At 40.3% G+C, this 23,164-nt stretch overlaps 1 protein-coding gene and 1 pseudogene across 1 annotated transcript; one reads left to right on the top strand and one right to left on the bottom strand.

The window, feature by feature from the left end:
* Nucleotides 1-291: 291 nt before the first annotated feature.
* Nucleotides 292-388, top strand: LOC118635118 (annotated as a pseudogene).
* Nucleotides 389-1,752: 1,364 nt separating this feature from the next.
* On the bottom strand, nt 1,753-14,173 carry ZNF652 (zinc finger protein 652). The gene is made up of 6 exons (XM_036269547.1): nt 14,121-14,173; nt 12,093-13,252; nt 9,283-9,430; nt 8,821-8,936; nt 8,251-8,395; nt 1,753-2,767 (listed from the first exon to the last, which is right to left on the bottom strand). The coding sequence occupies exons 2-6, from the start codon at nt 12,993-12,995 to the stop codon at nt 2,256-2,258; spliced, it is 1,824 nt and encodes a 607-aa protein (XP_036125440.1). The 5' UTR covers nt 12,996-13,252; nt 14,121-14,173; the 3' UTR covers nt 1,753-2,255.
* Between the last annotated feature and the right edge of the window lie 8,991 nt (nt 14,174-23,164).

Here is a 23,164-nt window from a genome sequence, read left to right as displayed (position 1 = left end):
TTTCTATGATCATTATGAAGACAAAAGCAATAATCAGAAGGGAAAAGAAATGGACATATTAAACCAAAAAGCAAAGAGAGAATGCAATATTTAAAAAATAAGGAATTAACCTCAATGGAAAGAGTTCCATTTTTTCCTACCACAGAGTTAATCAGCCAGAAAGGTGCTTAAAGTATGTCTGCATATTTAATATTAAAAATAAAAATAAATAAAAGCCAGGGTTCTGATTCAGGCAATGATTTAAGAGCCTGAGGGGAAAAACAAGCTGCGAGACTAAAACGCCCAGAATGCTGGCTTCGGCAGCCCATACCCTGCAGCTGGAACGCAGAGATGAGCACAGCCCCGGCGCAAGGGTGACACGCACATTCGTGGAGCGTTCCTTATTTTTTAAATTAACAAATTTTTAAAAATCAAAAGAGGAAGAGAGAGAAAGTAAGTAGACCTAGCTTTGGAACTCAGTTCTCTGAGATGAAAAAATACAAAATTTTTAGTTATATTGAATCTGCATAAATTTGATCAGTTAAATACATTTATATGTTAGCCCTTCTGTTCAGCCTTTTCTACAATAAGCTCTGAATTGATTGTGCTCTTTCAAAGTTCTCCAAGCTTAAGAACGTAACCTGCCTGAAGGTCTTAGAGATGCTGTTCTCCTTATCACCTATGGACGCTGCTATCCCATCTGCAGAGGACAGGCAATGATCCATCATTTTCTTCCCCTCACTACAATTTAAACTGCTGGAATAAGCTCCATGTTGTGGGTCTATCCAGTGATATAACAGGCATTGTAAAACTTGAGCAATTTGTGTTCTCATCCAAATTTCTCAGCCACTGTCAGCAACATCGTGTTTGTGATTTTAGTGTACTGTTTTAACTTTTCATAAGGATTCTAGAAAAATAAAGCAACCTCAAAACAAGAAGTGTATTTTGAGACTCCAATTTGTCATCCCATAGAGCAGCGGTTCTCAACCTGTGGGTCGCCTAAGACCATCGGAAAACACATATTTCCGATGGTCTTAGGAACTGAGACACTACTCCTCGGTCATCTCCAGGCGGGTCCACCCACATACAGCATGAGGAACTGTATTAAAGGGTTGCAGCATTAGGAAGGTTGAGAACCACAGCCACAGAGGCTGAACATGAACATAGTGCCAAGGGAAGTGAGAAACAGACGTGCCTGGGATGAGACAATCTCCACGACTTCCTCCTCTTGACAGTGAACAGCTTTACTCAGATTTTCAAAGCATGCGAGCTTCAGGTGACTTCCCTGAAAAGGCCCAACACTCCGCAAATCATCCACTTAATGCACTAACTGAACAAATGAAACATGGAGGACAGGAGCATGTCAGTGAGCCCAACAGACACTTGAGTGTTAAGCAGAGATTAAAAAACTATGCAGGACCGACGCTGAGTTCTGAAAGCAAAACCTCATTTTTGCAGTAACTTGGTCTGGAGACCCTCTCAGATACATCTAGTCTCTGAAGCACCTTTGAGTTGTACGGATGTAAGAATAATAACTTTGAACTATAGAAGTTATATGCATCTTTAAGAATCACATTTTGATGATTATAAAAATTTTTTCTATTTTACAACATAGGTCCAGCTACACTGAAAAAATTACACCGCTTATTGAAATACAGTTCATTTTAGAAACAGACTACTAAAGAAGTCTATACAAAAACTCTAAAATAATTTCTGTAATAAAATAAAGAGTGCGTTAAGGAGAGCTACACAAAGAAGAAAATTTCCATCTTTCTCTATAATGCTTGATATACTGTGAAAACGTGGCTAGCTCAACTCTGTAGCCAGCACCAAAAGCTGAAAAGAATTCATTACCATACACAGTGATACAATTAATGCTCTGGATTAATCTCACAGTCTTCCCGATTAGTACAAAGAAAACCAGGCCTGTCCCCTCTTTGAGGAGAAGTCCAGGATATAAAAGCAAGCATACCTCATCAGTTGATATGAAATTATAAAATTCCACAAGTCTGAATATTTGAAATTTATAAAAGTCACCAGAAAATGCAAGCAAATTGGGCTTTAGTTTGGTGGTTCCCCTGGTTTGGATGGCAGTTCCCTCCATGAGCTCAAGGTAGTCTTGTTCATTCCCTTGATGTGTTGATTCACCAAGACAATGACAAAGCTCTGGCAGAGGCTGAGGAGAGTCTGACAGCTACAGAAACGCTCACCAACTCCCCTCTGCAGACTCCCATGTGGGCACATGACTCGTGGAGGACACGCTAAGGAGGTGGATGTTAATGATGCTGTGCGGAACTGTTCTTCTCTGCCAGGTGCCGCAGAAAGTTGTCCTCGCCCTGGCCTCTGTGGTTTAAAGGCTCACTCTTAAAGAGAGCTGGAGGTGGCGGGAGGTGCGGGACCGGAGGGATGGGAAGGTGGTGTGGGTGATGAGGGTGTGGGTGGATGTGAAGGTGTGAGAAAGGGTGAGGGATGGGCCGCGGGGGAAGAGTGCTTACAGGATTCATGTTGATCGGAGGGGCTGGGGTTGTGGGTGTGTTCACCACAGAGGGAACTGGGGTGGCTGGGGAAGTTGTAAGTGGGATCTGGACAGCAGGTGGCACGTTCACGGGGCTGGTCACCCGAAAGCACTTCTCCTTGTGGGCCTTAAGCATGTTGGAGAAGCGGAACCGCTGGCCACACACATCACATGGATAGGGCTTCTCGCCTGTGTGAGTTCTGCGGTGCCTCTTCATGTTGGGGCGGCTGGTGAAGCTTTTGCCACAGATTTCACAGATAAAGGGTTTCTCTCCTGAGATGAACAGAAACACAAAACAATGATTAACTACTGGGCGGTAACTATGTGCTCGTATTCCTCAGATTAAGGAAGGAGATTGCCACTCCTCTCCCTTGTGGCACATTATGTTCTAAGAGTCAAAAATGAGTCTCCCAAAGCTGGGACTTAACAAATCAAAGCAGATACGAGTACAACTTACATACAACCTAACATCTGGGCTTGGTTAAAAAAAGCATCTACAGTCGTGATCATTCATGTCCTATAGGGAGGACTGTTCACCTGGCTGTCCCGTGCTCCAGTGAACCAATACCACAGATGAGTCTCTGCCTCTAAATTTAGGCAAGTTCATCAGTAAGCAATATGACACTCCAACCAAAAGTCAGACTTTGCTGAGAATGTCCTGTGGAGCAAACACGTCTCTTGGTGTCCACTTGTGCATATCCTTAGCACAGGGCTTCCTCTCTGGTACTGGGCTTGGAAATGGGTGGACTCGGCCTACAGTGAGTTTCACGAGCGTTTCTTCACGGGAGTGCTGCTGGCACCTCTGCAGACAGGTCTTCATACGGGCGCTCAAGCACGGCTGAGGAGCACTCAGCATTCCTGGTGCCAGCGTACCAAATCCTCTTACAATAAAAAAAGGTCCCCACACCATTTGTGATGTGCATGGGTATGTGGAGAGTTGACCAAGAAGGGGGGGCTACTGTAGCTCCTGATTGAGAATCACTAGGCTGATGAGTCAAAAAGGAAACAAAATCCCATAATTCTAAGGGTACTTAGGGAGAAATTAGGTTTGGGTTCTAAGAGCTTAATTTTTAAGCTTCCTAACTTTCCTTTGGACTTATTGATTAGTCCCGTGCTATCTCCGCTGGGGGGAAACAAATGACAGTATGTGTCCACTCGTCATGTCACATGGAACACTGAGGTGTGGGGTGGAGTGCCTGCGCACCTGTGCGTCAGTGACCACAAGCTTGTATGAACAATTCTTTCATCAAAGTTCAGTGTATGCAGCTTGTCTTTACATGGGAAGAAATTATTATAGAGTTACAAGAGAGCTTGCTGTCACTTTAATTACTGCTCCCCTTCTGTCCAATAGGGCCTTACTCTATTCTATATTGAATACTTGCTATGTGCCTGATATGTGACAGTAAGTGCCTTTTATTTTTTTGAGAGAGAGAGAGAGAGAAACATCGACTTTCGTTGTTCCACTTATGTATGCATTCACTGGCTGTTCCTTGTATGTGCCATGACCGGGGATTGAATCCACAACCTTGGTGTATCAGGATGATGCTCTAACCAAATGAGCTCCCTGGCAGGGCTATCCTATTCTATTCTAAGTAAACGCTATATTTGAAATCAACCATCCGTAAAATGTCTTATTTTAAGGGAGAGCTGGTTAATAGGTGGCTGAAGATATGCTACCAGCTAACTCTATTAAGACAACTAGAAAAGCATGTACATATCGATACATCTAAAGATATGACCTAACTGTTACATATGATAAAGCCAAGCTGATTATAACAAACAGCACTGTAATGAGTCTGAAAAAGAACATTATACATGAGTACAGAGAATCTGCAGGGAAGATAGAAAAGAGCAATCTGGCCAAAGAACACAAATATTCCATTCCGCTTGTATGAATATCCTTGAGCAGCATCAGAATTCTAGCCTAAATCTCTCTCCTGAGCTGTAAACCCATTTTAAAAACTGCCTACTGGGAGACCCAGGGGAGGGGAAAACCTGCCTGCTGGACAGTTCCACTTGAATAGCCATAGATATCTCACAACTAACAAGTGAAACATTAAATTAATTATCCTACCTAGCAAACCTGCTCCTCCCTCCACTATTCTCTATCTTGACAAATGGTATAAGCCCCAAATATGGGACTACCACTTGATTCTTCATTCCCACACCACTGATGTCCAATCAGTCCCCAAGTTCATTTGATTCTACCTTAACTATCACTTTAATTTCCTCCACTCCTACTACCATAGTCCTTATTGTCACAATCATTCACCTTGATTACTGCCAATATCCACCTGACTGGTTTCACCGTCTCTATTCTTTTTTTTGTTTGTTTGTTTTGTTTTTATCCTCACCCGAGGATATTTTTCCATTTTTTGTACAGACAGAGTGGGAGGGAGAGAGAGAGAGAGAGAAACATCGACGTGAAGGGACACATCGAGTGGCTGCCACCCACACGACCAACCAGGGCCGGGGACAAACTGCAACCGAAGTACGTGCCCTTAGTGGGAACCGAACCCGGGTCTCTCCGGACCGCAGGCCAACACTCTAACCGCTGAGCCAAATTGGCCAGGGCTCACCGTCTCTATTCTTGCTCCCACCTTCTCATCCATTAGCCGCACTGTAGGCAGAGTGAACGTTCAGACAGTTGTATCACACTCTGCTTAAAACCACTCCAGAAATTCTCATTGTCCTTAAAGTCCTAACTTTTTTACATGGCTTATGGTTGATTTTTGCAACATACCATCAAGTCTTAAAAATGCACACATTGCCCTGGCCGGTTTGACTCAGCGGTTAGAGCATCGGCCTGCGGTCCGGAGAGACCCGGGTTCGGTTCCCGCTAAGGGCATGTACCTCGGTTGCAGTTTGTCCCCGGCCCTGGTTGGTCGTGCGGGTGGCAGCCACTCGATGTGTCCCTTTCACGTTGATGTTTTTTTCTCTGTCTCTCTCTTCCTCTCTCTCTCTCCCACTCTATCTGTGCAAAAAATGGAAAAAAATGTCCTCGGGTGAGGATAAAAAAAAAAAAATGCACACATCCCTTTGCCCTCAAAATCCCATTTCTAGGAATTTATCCTAAGTAAATAATCATGGAGGCATTAGCCACAAAGCTGTTTATCACAGTAGAAAAATTGGAAACAAATCATCTAAATGTCTAATAGGGAATTGGCTAAATAAAGGGGAGATAATAGGATTATTGTAAGAATTTAATTACGTTGGTTTAATAAGATAATGTATGTAAAGCACTTAAGTTAGTGCCTGGCATATATATGCTTAAGAAATAATGGCTATTACTACAGCAAATTTACAAGAAGAAACATTACACAACCACTAAAATGATGCTGCTGTTAATGACACAATGCTGAATAACAAAAAAACTGAATCTTAAAAGTGACTCAGCACTTAAAGCCTATCCAAGAGTCACCAAATTATAAGATAATCTGTTAAATACTCTATATATTCTGCTAGCCATTTAGGCTTCAAAATTATCATTACCTTTTGAGGAGTAATTTACTTAGTTCAACTCCTCTCATGACTCTTCATCTTGTCTAATTCTTAAAATCTGAGGGTGCTCTTCTCTGAATGGGAAGGAAGCCCACCAGGCAGGCATTATTCTTTGGACTTCAACAGAGAAGTGGAACCTGAAGAGATCTAGCCATGGGCAGAAGTTCCTCACCACTAGTTAAGCAAAAAGAATAGCAGGCTAAGCAAGATGATCTCTTGTGGTTCTTTCCAGCTCTGGTACTCTGCAGATCAGCGATTTCAACCTTTTCTTCTCATGGCACACACAAGCTAATTACTAAAATTCTGTGGCACACCAAAAATACATATTTTTGCTGATCTGACAAAAGAAATAGGTATGATTTTGATTCATTCACACCTAATGGCTACTGTTGTATTGGCTGTTGTCATTCTTTTATTTGACAATCTAAGGAAAAATAGTAGATACTGCATGTTTTAAAAATCCTTACAGTGCCCTGGCCAGTTTGGCTCAGCGATTAGAGCGTCGGCCTGCGGTCCGGAGAGACCCAGGTTCGGTTCCCGCTAAGGGCACGTACTTCGGTTGCAGTTTGTCCCCGGCCCTGGTTGGTCGTGCGGGTGGCAGCCACTCGATGTGTCCCTTTCACATCGATGTTTCTCTCTCTCTCCCTCCCATTCTATCTGTACAAAAAATGGAAAAATATCCTTGGGTGAGGATAAAAAAAACAAAAAAAATAAAAAAATAAAAATCCTTACAGCAAATGGTTGAAAATCGTTGCTGCAGACTAAAAGAACCTAGAATATTATGATTAGATTTTATTTAGAAACCCTGGCCGGTTTGGCTCAGCGGTTAGAGCATCGGCCTGCGGTCCGAAGAGACCCGGGTTCGGTTCCCACTAAGGGCACGTACTTCGGTTGCAGTTTGTCCCCGGCCCTGGTTGGTCGTGCGGGTGGCAGCCACTCGATGTGTTCCTTTCACGTCGATGTTTCTCTCTCTCTCTCTCCCTCTCCCTCCCTCCCACTCTACCTGAACAAAAAATGGAAAAATGTCCTCGGGTGAGGATAAAAAAATAAATAAATAGAAACCTAAAAAATGTTTCACATTGTTCAATTCGCGCAAAGACAGCTAATCCCAGAACGTCAAATTAAGAGTGAGATACAATGATAGTGTTTACAAGGGAAGCTATTTATTTTAGCCAGTTCCCTGGAAGCTGGATAGTCAAATGCTTACGAGATTCAAATCCATGCTATGGAACATATACCCTTACACATACAATGTGGTTAAAATATTATTTAACTTCAGTGGATGGATATGTTCCTGAAAAGTAGGGAATTCTGGCAAATCCAATCCAATCAAAGCTTTAAGAGTACTGAGAGGGTCTTCTATGTAAAGCAGCCAGTGTCCTCCACTTTCTAAAGTTCCGGAACCCTTTCCTTAGAAAAAATATACACAAGATAAGTTTCGCACCATTTCAGGATACCATGTGCCCCAAGTACAGAATTCAGTCTCTTGACCTGGCCGGTTTGGCTCAGGAGTTAGAGCGTTGGCTTGTGGACCAAAGAGTCAAGGGTTTAATTCCAGTCAAGGGCACGCGCTTCAGTTGTGGTTCATCCCCAGCCCTGGTCGGGGTTGTACGGGAGGCAACCAGTTGATATGTCTCTCTCACATCGATGGTTCTCTCTCTCCCTTCCCGCCTCCCTCCCACTCTATCTGAAAATCAATGACAAAAAATCCTCGGGTGAGGATTACAACAAAAACAAAAAACAACAGTCCATTCTTTTGAAGGAATTCGCAATTAAATGGCACTAACAAACAATCCCTTTTAAAACAGAGTTATGAACCCTGGCTGGTTTGGCTCAGCAGTTAAGAGTGTCGCCCGCAGACCAAAGAGCCCCGGGTTCGAGTCTGGCCAAGGGCATGTACCTCGCTTGTGGTTTGTCCCTGGTCCGGGTTGGGGTTGTGCAGGTGGCAGCCAATTGATGTTTCTCTCTCTCTTCCTCCCTCTCTCCCTCCAGCTCTATCTGAAGATTAATGTAAAATGTCCTCAGGTGAGGATTAAAAATAAAATAAATGTTTAGAAATAAGTAAGTAAAAAAAACAGAGTTATGAAAGCCTAATTATTCAGTATTATAAATCTGTATTTTTATATATCAGGTTTATTTAAAGTAAATTTCCACTTAGGATGAAAATTGGTGGTTTAGCTTTGGAAATAAAGACTCACAGGTGATCATCAACAAGTACTTGAGACAAAGCCGTGCCTGTCCCAAGAGATTCTTACCAGTGTGTGTTTTCATGTGCTCGTCGAAGTACTGCTTCATGTTGAAGTCCTTGCCACACCACTGGCACATGAACTGCTTGTGCCCGATGTGGATGCTCATGTGGGAGCGCAGCTGGTACTTGTACTGAAACCTCTCGTCACAGTTCTGCAATGGACACAGTGGGGACTGCTGAAGGCCAAGCCCAACAGCTTTACTTGAGCCCACCCTATATAGCCTCTGAGACAGGTTTCCCTTTCCTCCTCCAAACAGAACTTGCTTTTGTCACCTAGTTGGCTCTGCTATAGATCTGCAGCCGAGTTATTAACAAAAGGGAAATTTCTCATACAATGGTCACTGAAGAATACCCAACTTCACTGAATTACTGCGAGAGAAATAAACCTGCGTTAGTCAGCCCCAACTTAACGTGTCAGAAAGACCTCTGCCTGGCAGTGCGGTCACCTCCGTGCTCAGAGCACGGTCTGGGGCTGGGAACGCAGCCTGCTGCCCTGTGCTCCAGCCCGCCCATCGCTCGCTGCTTCACCACAGGCAAAAGGGGCCCTGGGCCTGGGCCTGGGGGAGCACGTCCTTACCTCACATCTGAAGGGCTTCTCTCCAGAATGCTGCAAGGAGTGCACCTTGAGTGACATACTGCGTTTGAACGATTTTCCACAGGTTTCACATGTAAAAGGCATGTCTTTCGTGTGTGCTGCAACACAGAACACACTTTCACTCAAAATAAGTTCACCCAAAAGCTCAATGAAAAGCTGTAAGGCCATCACGCCATTTTCATCGTCTACACTCTACTTTGTGAGGCTTTAACAGCAATGTTCTGAAGAGGAAAATTAAACAGCATTGAAAAGAAACCTGGGTGTGGAGGTCTGCACCATCCAATTTGGTGATGCTTACTGAAGACATGTTGCATTTAGTTTCAACAAGTCAAAAGTGACTAAAGCAAGGCAGTGCCTCGAATCCTGCCCAATCCAGAGCATAAAACACACCAAAGAACAAGGGGAAATTATAGGTGTGAGAGAAAAGAAGCCGACAAAACTTACCAACCATGTGTTTCCGCACGTGAGCCATGGTATAGAATTTCTTTTCACAAATTTCACAGGAAAATTTCTTTTCTGCATATCCATGGACAATCTTGATATGTTCATGAAGAGACCAGAGTTTCTTGAATGATTTGTTACAGGAAACACACTGAGCAGGATAAATAGAAATAATCTTTATTTACAGAGGCTTGCAGAAAGCCACACCTGTCTACTGGCAGATGACATGGGTGTGCTTAGGTTCATGGCAGTAGGCCAGAATCCAAACAAATGCTATTCTTCCATGGAGTCCAGGTTCCAACACCAATATCTGTGTGTTCTGTTTTCCAAGATGCGTCTTTTAGAGACACTTTGAGAGCATGAAAACAATGGCAAAAAGACAAGGAGAAACAGAAAGATCCACTAACATAAAAGAATTGACTGCTTTTACCAAGTTTGTACTGAACCTATAAAGAGAACCTGCAAGTTTTAGAAATATATATATGAATTACCAAAAGTGGCTGCTTCCTACACATGGGTCACTAATAGGCGTTTACCAGGAAATACAAACAAACTGAAAATTAGCATAAATAAAAACAAAAAATAACCCAAAATACATGTTAATGGCTATACATCTGAAGAAGTATAACAATATTTTTGTACCTTAGAGAATGTATTTGAAAATTTCAGTAACATAAATTGTTGAGATTTTATTATGTTTTTCCAAATCTTATTTGCTCTATTAAATTATTTCCCTCTGGCAGAATTTACTATAACCTCTAAACTGTTAGTATCATTCTCCCCTTTCCCTTATAGCCCAGCTCCAGATGCCTCATACAAACACATGGCAGTGATTTCACTGTGTGCCCCAATAATTAAAAAAATATGCAATACCTGACTGTCTAGTCAGGGGCACTGACCTTTTCCCTTACACTGTCAGGTAAAAAGTGACAACAGTCAACACAGCAATAGCCATTCGGTGTGAATGGATCAAAATTACACCAATTTTTTTGTCAGACGGGCAAAAAAAATCTTTTTTGTTGTGCCGCAGAATTTTAGTAATTAGCTTATGTGTCATGAGATGGAAAAGGTTGAAAATTGCTGACCTATAGGAAACACATGCAATGCTGCTTTGTTCCTCATATTATGAATCATTAATAGTCTAGGCTAATCAGGCATAAAGTGTATGAAATAAAATGCTTCTGGTTAAAGCAAAACAATACTAGAAAGTTCTAGGTAACCACCAGACTCTGGAATACTTAAGGGAACAATATGGTATTCACTGTAAATAAAGATCTCTTAACATCACTATCACTTCAGGGAACAAGGACTGTGAGAAGACTTAAAAAGATAAGCCTCTGGTGCATACTGCTTTGGAGGACAGACAACTCCTATAAAGCATTCTGTGGGACAAGGTTTTAATTTTTCCTTGTTACTAGGTCATCACGATTACTAGGATCCATATATAAGAACAAAGCAGTGTTCTTGAAGAATGTAAAGAGAGTTCATTTAGCAGCATCCAAAAACCTAAACACATGTTTAAACTTATGGTGAGGAACAGTGAGGAAAGTCACACAAAAAAGATTTATTAAATGTGTTCTTTTCTGTAACTTAATAAAGTAAATTTAGGTAAAACAAACAAACAAACAAACAAACAAACAACTATATAAAGGTCTTCAAGATCAAGATACACCTTTTCAGCAATGACTCACACAGAACCTGGTTTGACCCCTAGGGCGCAGCACCGCTCTGGTAGTGATCGGAAGGTATGGGTGCCAAGACTCAGTTTTATTTACCCAGCATGTGGGAGATCAAACCACAACTGATGAATCAAAAAGCAGTGAAATTTTTGCAAATGCAATTTATATTGTTAAAAATTCTCTTTAAAGTAAAACAATGGTCTCAGTTGTTGATTAAAAGAGGAAATGTGAAAAATAGGGAGCACTCCAGGAAACAAACCAAACCAAACCAAATGCATCTTTTAGAAGAAATTTAGCTGAAATATGGTACAAAATATGTCTATTTTATATATTTTATGGAGGCATTAACAGACTTACCTTTCATAAGTATTCATTAATATGCATTCACATGTGTAAACCAATATAGCTCAACATAATTCACTTGACAAAATATAATTAGCACACTGCTTAACCTATCACAATACAGTCCTTTCAAGGCACCAGCCTGGTTTGAATACCATGTTTTGTTACCTTAACAATATGGTACAGTGACATTATATAACCCTACTGCCAGGCAGGCAACATTTTCAACCAGGTCAGCCTCTGTTTAAAGTTTGCATATTCCCATGGGCTCAGCCTCTTGACAAATTTAGTGTTGTCATCTCTCCACTGGTAAAGCAAACTCACTCCTGGAGGTCTTCCATTTCCACCGGTCTGAGTCATTATTGTTTTTGTCCCCATCCGCTGCACTAGAATATGGCATCATTTAGGCCTAGAAAGGGACTGCTCTCTATTCCTGAACTTTGCTCAGTATTTCCCGCCTTGATGCCAGAATGAATTATAATACGTCCTACAACTGTGAATCTCAGTGGAAAGTCGGTGTTGACTTTACCTCCTGGGCAATCACCTAAAACAAATCCCCCTTCCAATGTACCTGGGTTCCCACTAGTCCAGTGTCAGTTAAATTTAATGCTTTTGAAATAAAATGTTAAGACTGGGTTTTGAAAAGACCAAAGCAGGAGCTTTTAAGGAGCTATACTGGTGAAATCTGTCCCTTCAGCCTCTATTGTATTTATTCTCTTGGGCAGATACCAGGTGAGTCTGAACAGCCAGGTTCTATCCTGGAAAGTTTGCCCTCTCGGTGATGAAACCTACCTGAATATTTTTTTCACAGTCTGTTTGCTGGTGAAGGGACAGCTCACTTTCCAGGACAAACTTCTTGCCACACTTATCACAAATCTGCATGCGCCTGTGAGTAACGTTCATGTGCTTCTCCAGGTACCAGCGAGTATTAAACACCCTGGGGCACTTCTCACAGGTCAGAGTCTCTTTCTCTTCACACTTAGCTTTCTGGACTGGTGCTTTGGGCTCCTTTGTGGCCCGCTTCTTACGCTTAGGTGGCTCTACACTCTTCCTACGACCTCTTGTAGTTCTGGGAGTAGGGGAAGTGGTAGCTGCGGCAACAGAGGCAGCTCTCCTCGTTCTCCTTTGTGTAACGCTGACTTTCTCCACTATCTTCTCCTTCTTCTTCTGCCTTCCGTTCTCTCCATAGTCATTGCTGTCATCTGTGGCCTCTTCCTCACTCTCTTCCTCTTCCTCCTCACTGCTTGTCTTAAGAACAGGAGTCTCTTTGGACTGAGAAGAGACACCCTTTTCCCCTTTAGATACATTTAATGTTTGATTATTAAGGTTTACCTCCACTATGATCTGCTCCCTTTTGTAAGAGACTTCCTCCTCCTCCTCCTCCTCTGTGTCATCAGAGTTCTCCCGGTCTTCTTTAACAGCATGCACGTCAGACACGGCTCTTGTCTCCCTGAAATATGGCTGTTCCTCTGTTTCATGGAGATGCGGTTTGCTCATCTTGGTGTCCACTAACACAGAATAAGGACTTCCCGATTCCCTTTTGTACACTTTGGTGGACAGGTCAAGTTCTTGGTTGGCACCATGGTAAAAGGTAGATGGCACTTGACCACGACGGCTGTCTTCTTGTGCCATCCCTGCTGCATGCACAGCACAGTTGTCAACCAGCTCCTGACAGGAACTGGCTGTGTGGCTCATTGGTAAGTGGCCCAATTTATGAAGTAGTTCAGACTATAGAGAAACAGCTTTAAAACAGGGTAATTATCAAGACTCAAATCTTTTTCCATCCACAAAGAACCACTCAAATGGGGAAAAAAAGGTATTCCTGGAACCTGTGTGCAATTCTTCCAGTGTTACAGCACCAAAGCATAAGTCAAAAGGTTTGGTATACCGGGGAGTAGAGCACTAGTGACTTTTCCTTTGAAGACGGCTGCAAGTGACCTGGGCCATCTTATCTACAAAGAAAAGCAAAAATAAAAAAGTCAGATACCACGATTTCCTTTGTAGAGCATACACCTAAACCATACAACAAACACAGCTTAAAATGACTCAATTCTCTCTATATACAATTCTTTATCCTGCTTAAATCGTTCAGTGTGGGCCATTACTTTACTGGGTTACATAAATTCAACAATCATTTTGTTACAATCAGATTCTAAGTAAATTCTAAAACAGCAGGAGTCACTATCCCTTCACTAGATATCCTTAGAGCTTAGCAGAGTGCCTAGCACTTAGTAGGTGTTCAGTATATATTTGATGATTAAATGAGCAGCTACTATTGCATAGCAGTCATTATCCTAGATGTTATGAGACATACTGATATGGCAAAATATATGGTCTCTGTCCACAAGCAGTTTACAGTCTTGTTATATAATATGTCATACATAAAACACACAAGAGCTTTATACTGGCTGGCTTTCTTTTCAATATCAGACACCACCGTCCATCACAGTGAGAGCCCAGAGAGCAAAGGTGGTAGTGAGCTTGGCACTGGAGACCAGGAAAATAAACCAGCTAATTGACATAACTACTGAAGAGAGAGACTATGTCCTTAGCTTTATATTTAATCTAGGTATAGATATTACTATAGGAACTACTGTTTTCAGGTTTATAAGAGTAATTTCAAGGTTGTCAAATGTTTTAAAACTTATTCTATGCATAGCTCACTAGATCCACTCAATAACTGGGTGATTTTTCATGTATCAATTGCACAGAAATCTAAATTCTAAGAAACAGTAACCGTCAGGTTGACATGGTTCCAAGAAAAATAAAACCATCAATTAAAAAAAAAAGATCAGAAAGACAATTTGCTTTGCGACATACCTCACATTGCTGTTTAGCCAACCACCTAACCTCTGAGTCATATGAATATCACTGCAAACACATACTCTGTCTAGTTGACAAAAGGAAGAAAACTAGTATTTATTGAATGCCTACTATGTACACAAATAAAGGGGCTTATTATCTATTATTTCCATTTAATAACCACTGCAAAACTTTGGGATTTTTACATTAATCTTCTCTTCTATTTCCTTTCTCTGTGTAGATTTCTTTCTTTCTTTTTTTATCCTCACCTAAGGACATTTTTGCATTTATCTTCAGATAGAGTGGGAGGGAGAGAAGGAGGGAGAGAGAGAGAGAGAGAAACATGGATGTGAGAGAGACACATCGAGTGGTTGCCACCTTCATGATCCCAACTGGGGCCGGGGACAAACTGCAACTGAGGTACATGGTCTTAGTGGGAACTGAACCCAGGACTCTCTAATCTGCAGGCTGATGCTCTAACCACTTAGCAACTGGCCAAGGCTAGATTTTTTCTTTTAAAACATTTTACTTTCAATTCAGTGGAATTTCAGAAAAGAGTGGTGATAAATACTACCATGTTTTACTTGACATTTGAATCGATCTATTTATACTCCTCTGTATTTATTAATGAGAAAATTATGCCTCTGAGAGGCTAACTCATCTATCTAAGATCATATATCTATTCAAAGACAAAAGCAATGTTTGACCCTAGGCCTGACTGACTCCAGAGCTCATGGTCTATCTCTATTATGACAAATTATACTAAAAAAAAAAATTTTAAATCAATTATTCCTGTAACCACTTCTTTTTGCAATAGTTTACCTCATGTGTTAAGTGGGAAAAGCCTAGTAGCTTTATTTTACATGTGTTCAAACTTCTGACCCATGGCAATAATGTAAACTATTATAGGTACTGTTATATAAACTTACATTAATTATCTCAAATTTAGCATAGGAGGAGAGACAGTAAAATTCAACTAACCAGCAAAAGTTAGAAATTAAATAGAATTCAGGGAAACCAAAAATAAATAAATAGAAGGAAGGAAAATCCTCTGTGGCAGTCATTAATGTGTTCTTCCTATTTATGAACACATGGTAAGACTGCACTTTCTTCTTAATTTTTTTTTCTTTTATTGATTTTAGAGAGATAGGAAGTGAGAGGGAGAGAAACACTGATGAGAGAGAACATTGACTGGCCACCTCCTGCATGCCTCCCACTGGGGATCGAGCCCACAACCTGGGCATGGGCCCTGACCTGGAATCAAACCAGTGACCTCTTGGTGCATGAGTTGATGTTCAACCACTGAGCCACATAGGCCAGGCAGACTGCTAGACTATCATCAGATAGTTACTGTTAGCTGTATTTGACAAATTATTACATGCAAAATAAGAATTCAGAAAAAATTGATCAGTTTATAAAAAGGAATTAAAGGAGTCCAAAAGTCAGCAATTTGTAGGGTTAGAATAAGCAAATGCTTAACATAAAGCTAAGGTCTTTGAGCTACAAATGCTGATTAGAATTCATTCTGGAGGAAAGGATCAAATCAAATATTTGGCCTTCACAACCACTTGATAAAACTTCCCAACTGATAAGATTGGGTCCAATAAAATGGCTTTTCTAAAATGAGCCTAAAGATAAGGTTCTCTCACTAAAGCAGTCTCTTGCTTTGTTTTATTACAAAGCATATTCCCCTAATGTGAATTAGTTCAAATGCTATTAGTAAACAGAGAAATGATGTCAATATAACACAGAAGTCATGTTGATTTACAAGAGATTTTTCCCTGCCGGTTAATGTTTGAAGTAATCAGTAAAAACTTTCTCAAAATTAGCAATATATGAAGACCTTAAGAACAGAGCTGAAAAATCCTACTTCTTTGCAAGTGGTTAGATGCTTCATGGGTCACTACACTTTCCACTTTATGTCTGAAGCTGAGGGTATGTTTCTCCTCTTGTTTTTTAAAAAGAAAAGTTTTTGATTACTGAAAAGCCTATGCCATACTATAGACCAAATTTTTTATTGTAAGAAACTGGTCTCAATTGTAAGCTAATGCCTTTAAGGTCCCAAATCACAGAGGAGGGAACAGCAATCCAGGGGATTAAATCTGGGAAGAGTGGCTGATGCTGTGTGCATAGGCCAGTGGAGATTTAATATACTGTTTTTATTATTATTATTTTTGTTTGTTTTTTATTAGTGCACTGGTTACAATGTTCACAGATTTTGAGTGGTCTGTCTCAATTAAAAAAATTTTTTTTTCTTTATTGATTTTAGAGAGAGAGGAAGAGGGAAAGAGAGCTAGAAACATCGATGAGAGAGAACATCGATTGGCCGCCCCCTGCATGCCCCCCACTGGGGATGGGGCCCACAACCTGGGTATGTGCCCTGATTGGGAACTGAACCAGCGACCTCTTTGTGAATGGGTCGATGCTCAACCACTGAGCCACACCGGCCAGGCTCTGCCTCAATTCTTAAGCCCTATTTATTTTAGTGTACAATTTTTCAGAATTCAGAAAAGCATATATGAAATTATAGCAGAAATATTTGTACTGAAAATGAAGTCAAGGAAGTAGTATGGGACCAATAAGGCAGAGCTATGCAGCAAATCTAAGAAACATGGTTAGAAATGAACGGAGGGTGCAGCTAGGGCACATGGAGCTGACTGGGAACGAATGATAAAAAGCCAATGGTGTTTTTGAGAGTTATACTGCCAAAAGAATCACCAGCCTGGGCTAAAAGAGGCTGTGACTAAATGGTCTTTGGACCAGGCATCACTGCCCATTTCGGATACAGCCAAGGAAGATAATAGGAAAAAAAGAAGATCCAAGAGGATGAAACTAGAGAGCAAAGAAAAAAACAGACAAGTGAGCTACTACTAAGAAGCCAAAGTAGGGTCTATTCAAGAACACTCCCCACCCCTGGAGTGGGGGGTCTCTCAGTGACTGCTCGGAGGGATTTCAGAATTTGCTAGTCCACTGACTGCAATATGTCTCCCATTCTTCCTCTCCCTTTCAAATGGGAGTTGTTTTTAAATTTCCTGTTGCTAGTCACGATTGTACAGGGTATGTTGGGGTAGCAAATCACTGGCCAGCTGCTCTAATAGGTCTCTGAATTAAGAAGAGCAACATCTGGCCCTGGCTGGTGTTGCTCAGTGGTCATAGTGTCAGCCTGCACACTGAAGGGTCTTGGGGTTCCACTCCCAGTCAAGGGCATGTACCTGGGTTACAGGGTCTATCTCCCGCCCTGATCAGGGCAGGTGTGGGAGGCAATCAATCCATGTGTCCTTCTCACATCAGCGTTTCTCTCCTTCTCCCTCTCCCCCGCATCCCCCAACTTTCCTTCCACTCTCTCAAAAATCAATGGAAAAAATATCCCCATGTGAGGATTAACAACAGCAACAAAAAAAAAAAAAAAAAAAGAGGAGGAGTAACATCTGGACCTAACATACAGACTACTATGCATCATCTCCCCATGAACAGGCCACTGGTCATCATACCCTTGCATTACACAAGAGATCCTGGACTTGGAGCTTGATGCATGGGTGGGTAAGACCTTGGGGTTCCTTATATTGGGGAGAAAATGAGTATTTTGCCTGTGAGAGAGCAGACTGAGCATCTCACAATGTAAAGGATGGTGTTATTTATCAGCTATTCTCAGCTTCCTGGGCCTGGTAGCTGTGTGGGACACGACTAGTTCTGGCCATCATGTTGTGAAGTAATCGATATGAGTCACTTCTGAGCTACTATATTTAATTGCTAATGAGAGCACTCTAGACCTAGAGTGGCAACCAGTAGTGTACAAGAAGATGGTTGTTCCATCAGCCTGGATCACTCAGTGGTATGAGCAGCCAAGGAGTGAGAAAGAGATCCTTTATTGTTTCTCTTTTAAAAAAAAAATATTTTCTTTTATTGATTTTAGAGAGGAAGGGCAAAGGAGAGAGAGATAGAAACATCGATGAGAGAGAACATCGATCAACCGCCTACTGCATGCCCCCCACTGGGGACTGGGCCCACAACCTGGGCATGTGCCTTGACCAGGAATCAAACCGGCGACCTCCTGGTACATGGGTCGATGTTCAACCAATGAGCTACACCGGCCTGGCCCTTTATTGTTTTTAAGCTACTTAGACTAGGAGTGCATAACCTAGCTAATATAGGTCTTTATGAATATGTATATGTATGCACATTACATATATCAATTGTCTCACTCAAGCTATACAACAGACTATCGAATTATAAGTGAATGTTAAAAAAAAATCAGAAAGCCCTGGCCGGTTTGGCTCAGCGGCTGGAGCGTCGGCCTGCGGTCCTGAGAGACCCGGGTTAGGTTCCCGCTAAGGGCACATACCTTGGTTGCAGTTTGTCCCTGGCTCTGGTCAGTCATGTGGGTGGCAGCCACTCGATGTGTTTCTTTCACGTCGATGTTTTTTTCTCTCTCTCTGTTTCTCTCTCTCCCTCCCACTCTACATGAACAAAAAATGGAAGAATGTCCTCGGGTGAGGATTAAAAAAAATAGAAAGACAGAAGGCTGAATCCACAAGGGAATTCTCTAGTTAATAAAGGAAAATAAGACAATGTTTAAAAAAAATCAGAATTAAAATGTGTTATTCTATTTTATTATTATTTTTAATCCTCACCCGAGGACATTTTTTTCCCATTTTTTGTTCAGACAGAGTGGGAGTGAGAGAGAGCGAGAGAGAGAGAGAGAAACATCGATGTGAAAGGGACACATCGAGTGGCTGCCACCTGCATGACCCAACCAGGGCCGGGGACAAACTGCAACTGAGGTATGTGCCCTTAGCGGGAACCGAACCCAGGTCTCTGTGGACCGCAGGTCAATACTCTAACCGCTGAGCCAAACCAGCCAGGGCTCTATTTTAAATGATGTGCACATATATGCATTCCTATATGAATCTGTGACATCTCACCACTATTAAAATCAGGAAAACACACAGAAACATCAATAAATCACACTGTCACAATAGAAGATGCAGTCTAACTGTTCACTTTGAAACACATACGGGCTTTCTGCCCACATTCTCCTTTCTTCATTTGATTTTAGCACCTTTCCCCTTGTCTGAGTTTTGGTGGTAATCTGTCTTTATTTTCTTTCCAGAAAACTTAAATATCTCCTAAGGGCAAAACAAAGTAACCTTTACAAAACCAAAAACACATTAGGGAAATTAGAACCTTCCATGTTCCATTATCTAACTCTTAATGTGTATCCTCAGCTGTAACTTACTTATTATAGTATAAATCATCTTAATTTAGTTTTTTAGAAGACTCTCCATGTGAAAACATTGAGTTCTAAGAATCTGAAAGTACATAGAAAAAGCAAATAAGAAATAGCCCTCATTGATATTTAAAACTGTTTAAATTAATCTCTTATGGTATTAAAATAACACAAGTTCATCTGTTTTTAGAGATGATTTTCTACTGTTTCATAAAATAAATTCCAAAATAAAGAGGATAGGTCCTTAGTGTCTTGCTATAATGAAAGCATACAACTTAGGAAAAAATGTGGTGTGCATGTTGGTATACAAAGTGAGAGCAACCAGTTCTGGCATTCACAGTACAACTTAAAAAAATCAGAAGACATGATAGCATATTATAGAAAGTAGGGTACACCACCCACCACCACCACCACCACCCACCACCACACACACACACACACACACACACACACACACACACAAAGTAGGGTACAGATTGTGCCTTTTTCAATGCCAATTTCCCCCAAGGGTACTATAAAATAAGCTTACAATCTTCAATAGTGTTTATTTAAATTTAGTATAAAATAAAAATAATTCTGTTTCCTGCAAAGTTTTAATAGTTCATTTTTGAAATTTTCAACAGTTTTTTTTCCCCATTAGAGTATGTACCTATGCACCCTCCTCCTATTTGGGACAAGTCTTTTCAAGTTGAAAGGGCGACCTTGTAAGGCATATCCATGCTCTCTCTGCTTACTCTACTTCCTTCAGAACCACTTCTAGCAACCTGTTTCCAAGGTGAAGAAACAAGGAGAGACAGATAAATGTGTACTGGCAAAGGTCTTCCAGAAAAAAATCCACTAGGAAGAATGGACATGATGCCTTGGATCTGTGCTAGGAATGGTCTGGCCCTTCATTCAGAGCTCTGTTGCCTTTGTAGACTACTCGCTTTTTTCTCATTAGGAAAGGATGGTAGTGACTTGCCAAATACCAACTAATCTTGAAGTCCTTGGACAGTCAAGTAATCTTGTAACAACTTCTATATGCTTAATACGAGTTAGAAAAAAAAAGTAGGGATCTGAAAATTTACAGGAGAGTAATCACATGCGGTTGGGAAAACTGGGAAAAGTTTTATGAACGATAGTACATTTCAGAAAAGCTTAAAAGGTAGGTAGGTTTCAGACTGGAAGCAATGAAGGCCAGTCTTCATGGTAGAAAAAGTCATTTCTAGTGAAGGAAAATCAGAATGGGGTGATAACGGGATATATTCCTGAATAAGAGACACTTTAAGTTGTTCAACTGTGCTAGAATACAGGGTTTGTGAAAGGGAGATGTACAAAACGTGAATTATTGTCCTATTGTGGCGAACCTTGAGGGCTGAGATGAAGAGTTTGTAGTTAACATGGATGGCGAGACAGAGCCATCAAAGGTTTTTAAAGAAAACACTAATACGATCAGAGTTGTGCTTCAGGGGTCAAATGATATAACAGCAAACAACTGTAGGCCTATATTTAAGTATATCTTTGAAATATATGTATGAATAATAAAACAAATACACAACTAAGCAAGATAGAAGAGATTTAAAGGAAGTTTAAATAGAAAAAATAAAAGTAGAAAAGACATACCAAGAATTAAGGAAAAAAAAAAGCACAAACCATTTTATACTAAATTCCATATCAGTATTGACTAAAACAAAAGCTTAAATATTTGAATTGTACTTTAAATGCCTTAAAAAAGAATGTGTTCTTAGGAAATAGTTAATTTCCCTACCTAGTAATTAAATTGAGTTTAAAATTCATAGCCATACTAAAAATGTTATTTTCTTCTTTCTGAATACTTGCCTGAAATGAATGAAATCTCACCATGTCCTGTCTTTTCCTTAAAATCATCTCTAAGAGTAAGAAACCTTTTAGGATACATATGGTATACACAGAATGTTTGAACAAGTAACGAATCTAAACTGCTATATAAGTTTAACAAGTGTAGTAAGAATTATTTAGATACCTCTGATCTTGTTATTTTATATAAAATAAGCCATGATATTATGGCAAAGAATGTGTGACAAAACAGGCTTAACTGTGTGATAAATAACTAGTGCTCAGTTTTAATCTAATTTTTGGTATATCAACCCTTAAATTTTACCATTTTATACATCCCAGTCTGCAAAGCTAAAAACTGGGCTAAGAAAACAAACTGCAAAACTGAAAAGTCTGGTAAATTCTACACTCTGACCTGCAAAATTCATCTGGTGGTAGTGAGAGTAATTTGCATTTATAAGATGCTTTCTAGTTTATATAAAGTACATTCAGCATACACTTGTTAAACATTTATTAAGTGCCTACTGTGTGTTAGGCTCTATAGGAGCTGAAGCCATCAAGGTGTTCAAAGATCTGACTGGGGAGACAGACTTTTGTGAAAACCAGTAATCACAATACTGTGTGATAAGGACAATTACAAAAAGACAGCGTAGGACAATGGTTAGGAGCACAAATTTTGAAGCCAGAATGCCTGCATTAAAAATCTGTCTTTCACACTTACTAGCTGCATGGCCTTGGACACATTACTTAACCTCTTTGGCCTCATTTTCTGCATCTGTAAAATAGAGATAATAGTATCCACCTCATGGGACTGTTACTGGGATTAAATGAGTTATACATAAATGCTTACCAGAGTACATGTACTTAGCAACAGTAAGTAAGCATGCTTATAAGTGTTTTTTAAATAAACATACTCACCTACACATATAACGTACAGTGGCAGTGTGGAAAAAGGTGATTAACTGGTGTAAAAGGTGGTGAATGTGTCAGAGAAAGTTTCGGAGATAAGATAAAGCTGGAGCTGGTCTTGAAGGACAAACAGAAGTCAGAGACAGCGAATGAAGGTAGGCAAGTTGCACAAAAGAAACACTGTATGAGAAAGACAGGGATGAAACTACATAGGTTTTATTTCTCTTATTTAAGCAACAGTGCCCTACAATGCTTTGGACTGTTGTTCCTAAGTCACAGCTGAGGCTCAGTTTAATAACTTTCATGTTGTCACTGCTGCTAAGTGATGAAGCAAGGGCTAGAATTCTGGTTTTCAACTCCTAGTTCCAATTTACCCACTGTCTCTTATTGAGCTAAATGGTAAACAAGTTATCTTAAAAGATGTGCACTTAGGCCTTGAACAAAAAAATACCTACACAACACAAAGTAAAAATAGGCTCGTATTTAAAGGTCTAAGTTTTATCCTTAGCTGGATGAATTTGCACCACCCTTCAGAATGCCCTGTTAGATTAATTCACATGAATACATTTCAACTTTCATTTGCTCCGCCTACAGTTAGTAACCACTCTGACATACTAAAGATTAAAAATTTAAATTATATTTTAGTTCAATTTCTTGCAACAAATTGTTTTCAATGGATGAAACCTGAATAAATTTAAACTTGGTATGTAAAGTGGAAGTTACAAATACAAAATTTACAGTGAAAAGGGTTCTATATCATAGGACCAGTAGCATACTTATAAATGTCCTTCATTTCCAAAGATGCTCACAAAATTGACCTGAGAAACAACAAAAAAGCTACCAACACCAACATGTAAAAGTCTACTTTACAACAAACAAAACCTCAAGTGACATGTATCATTGGGCAATATTTTAGATAAACATTATAAAGTGTTCTCAGATATCTATCTTATATCACTAAAAATGTAATTAATGCAGTCTCATTTAATAAACTGTAGTATCAAACAATAATTTTTAAGCAGTCCATCTAATCCATTACCTGTAAGAAATGAAACTGAGAAATGCATGTCACCTTCACTTTTAGACAAAGCTTTTATGAAAATAAAATTTCACTGTAGGTTTTACAGATGCA

Source organism: Molossus molossus, unplaced genomic scaffold (assembly GCF_014108415.1).
Source record: "Molossus molossus isolate mMolMol1 unplaced genomic scaffold, mMolMol1.p scaffold_m16_p_19, whole genome shotgun sequence".
In the NCBI taxonomy this organism is placed as follows: Eukaryota; Metazoa; Chordata; class Mammalia; order Chiroptera; family Molossidae; genus Molossus; species Molossus molossus.
Note: the sequence above shows the minus strand (reverse complement) of the source record. Positions and strands in the feature narration are given on the sequence as shown.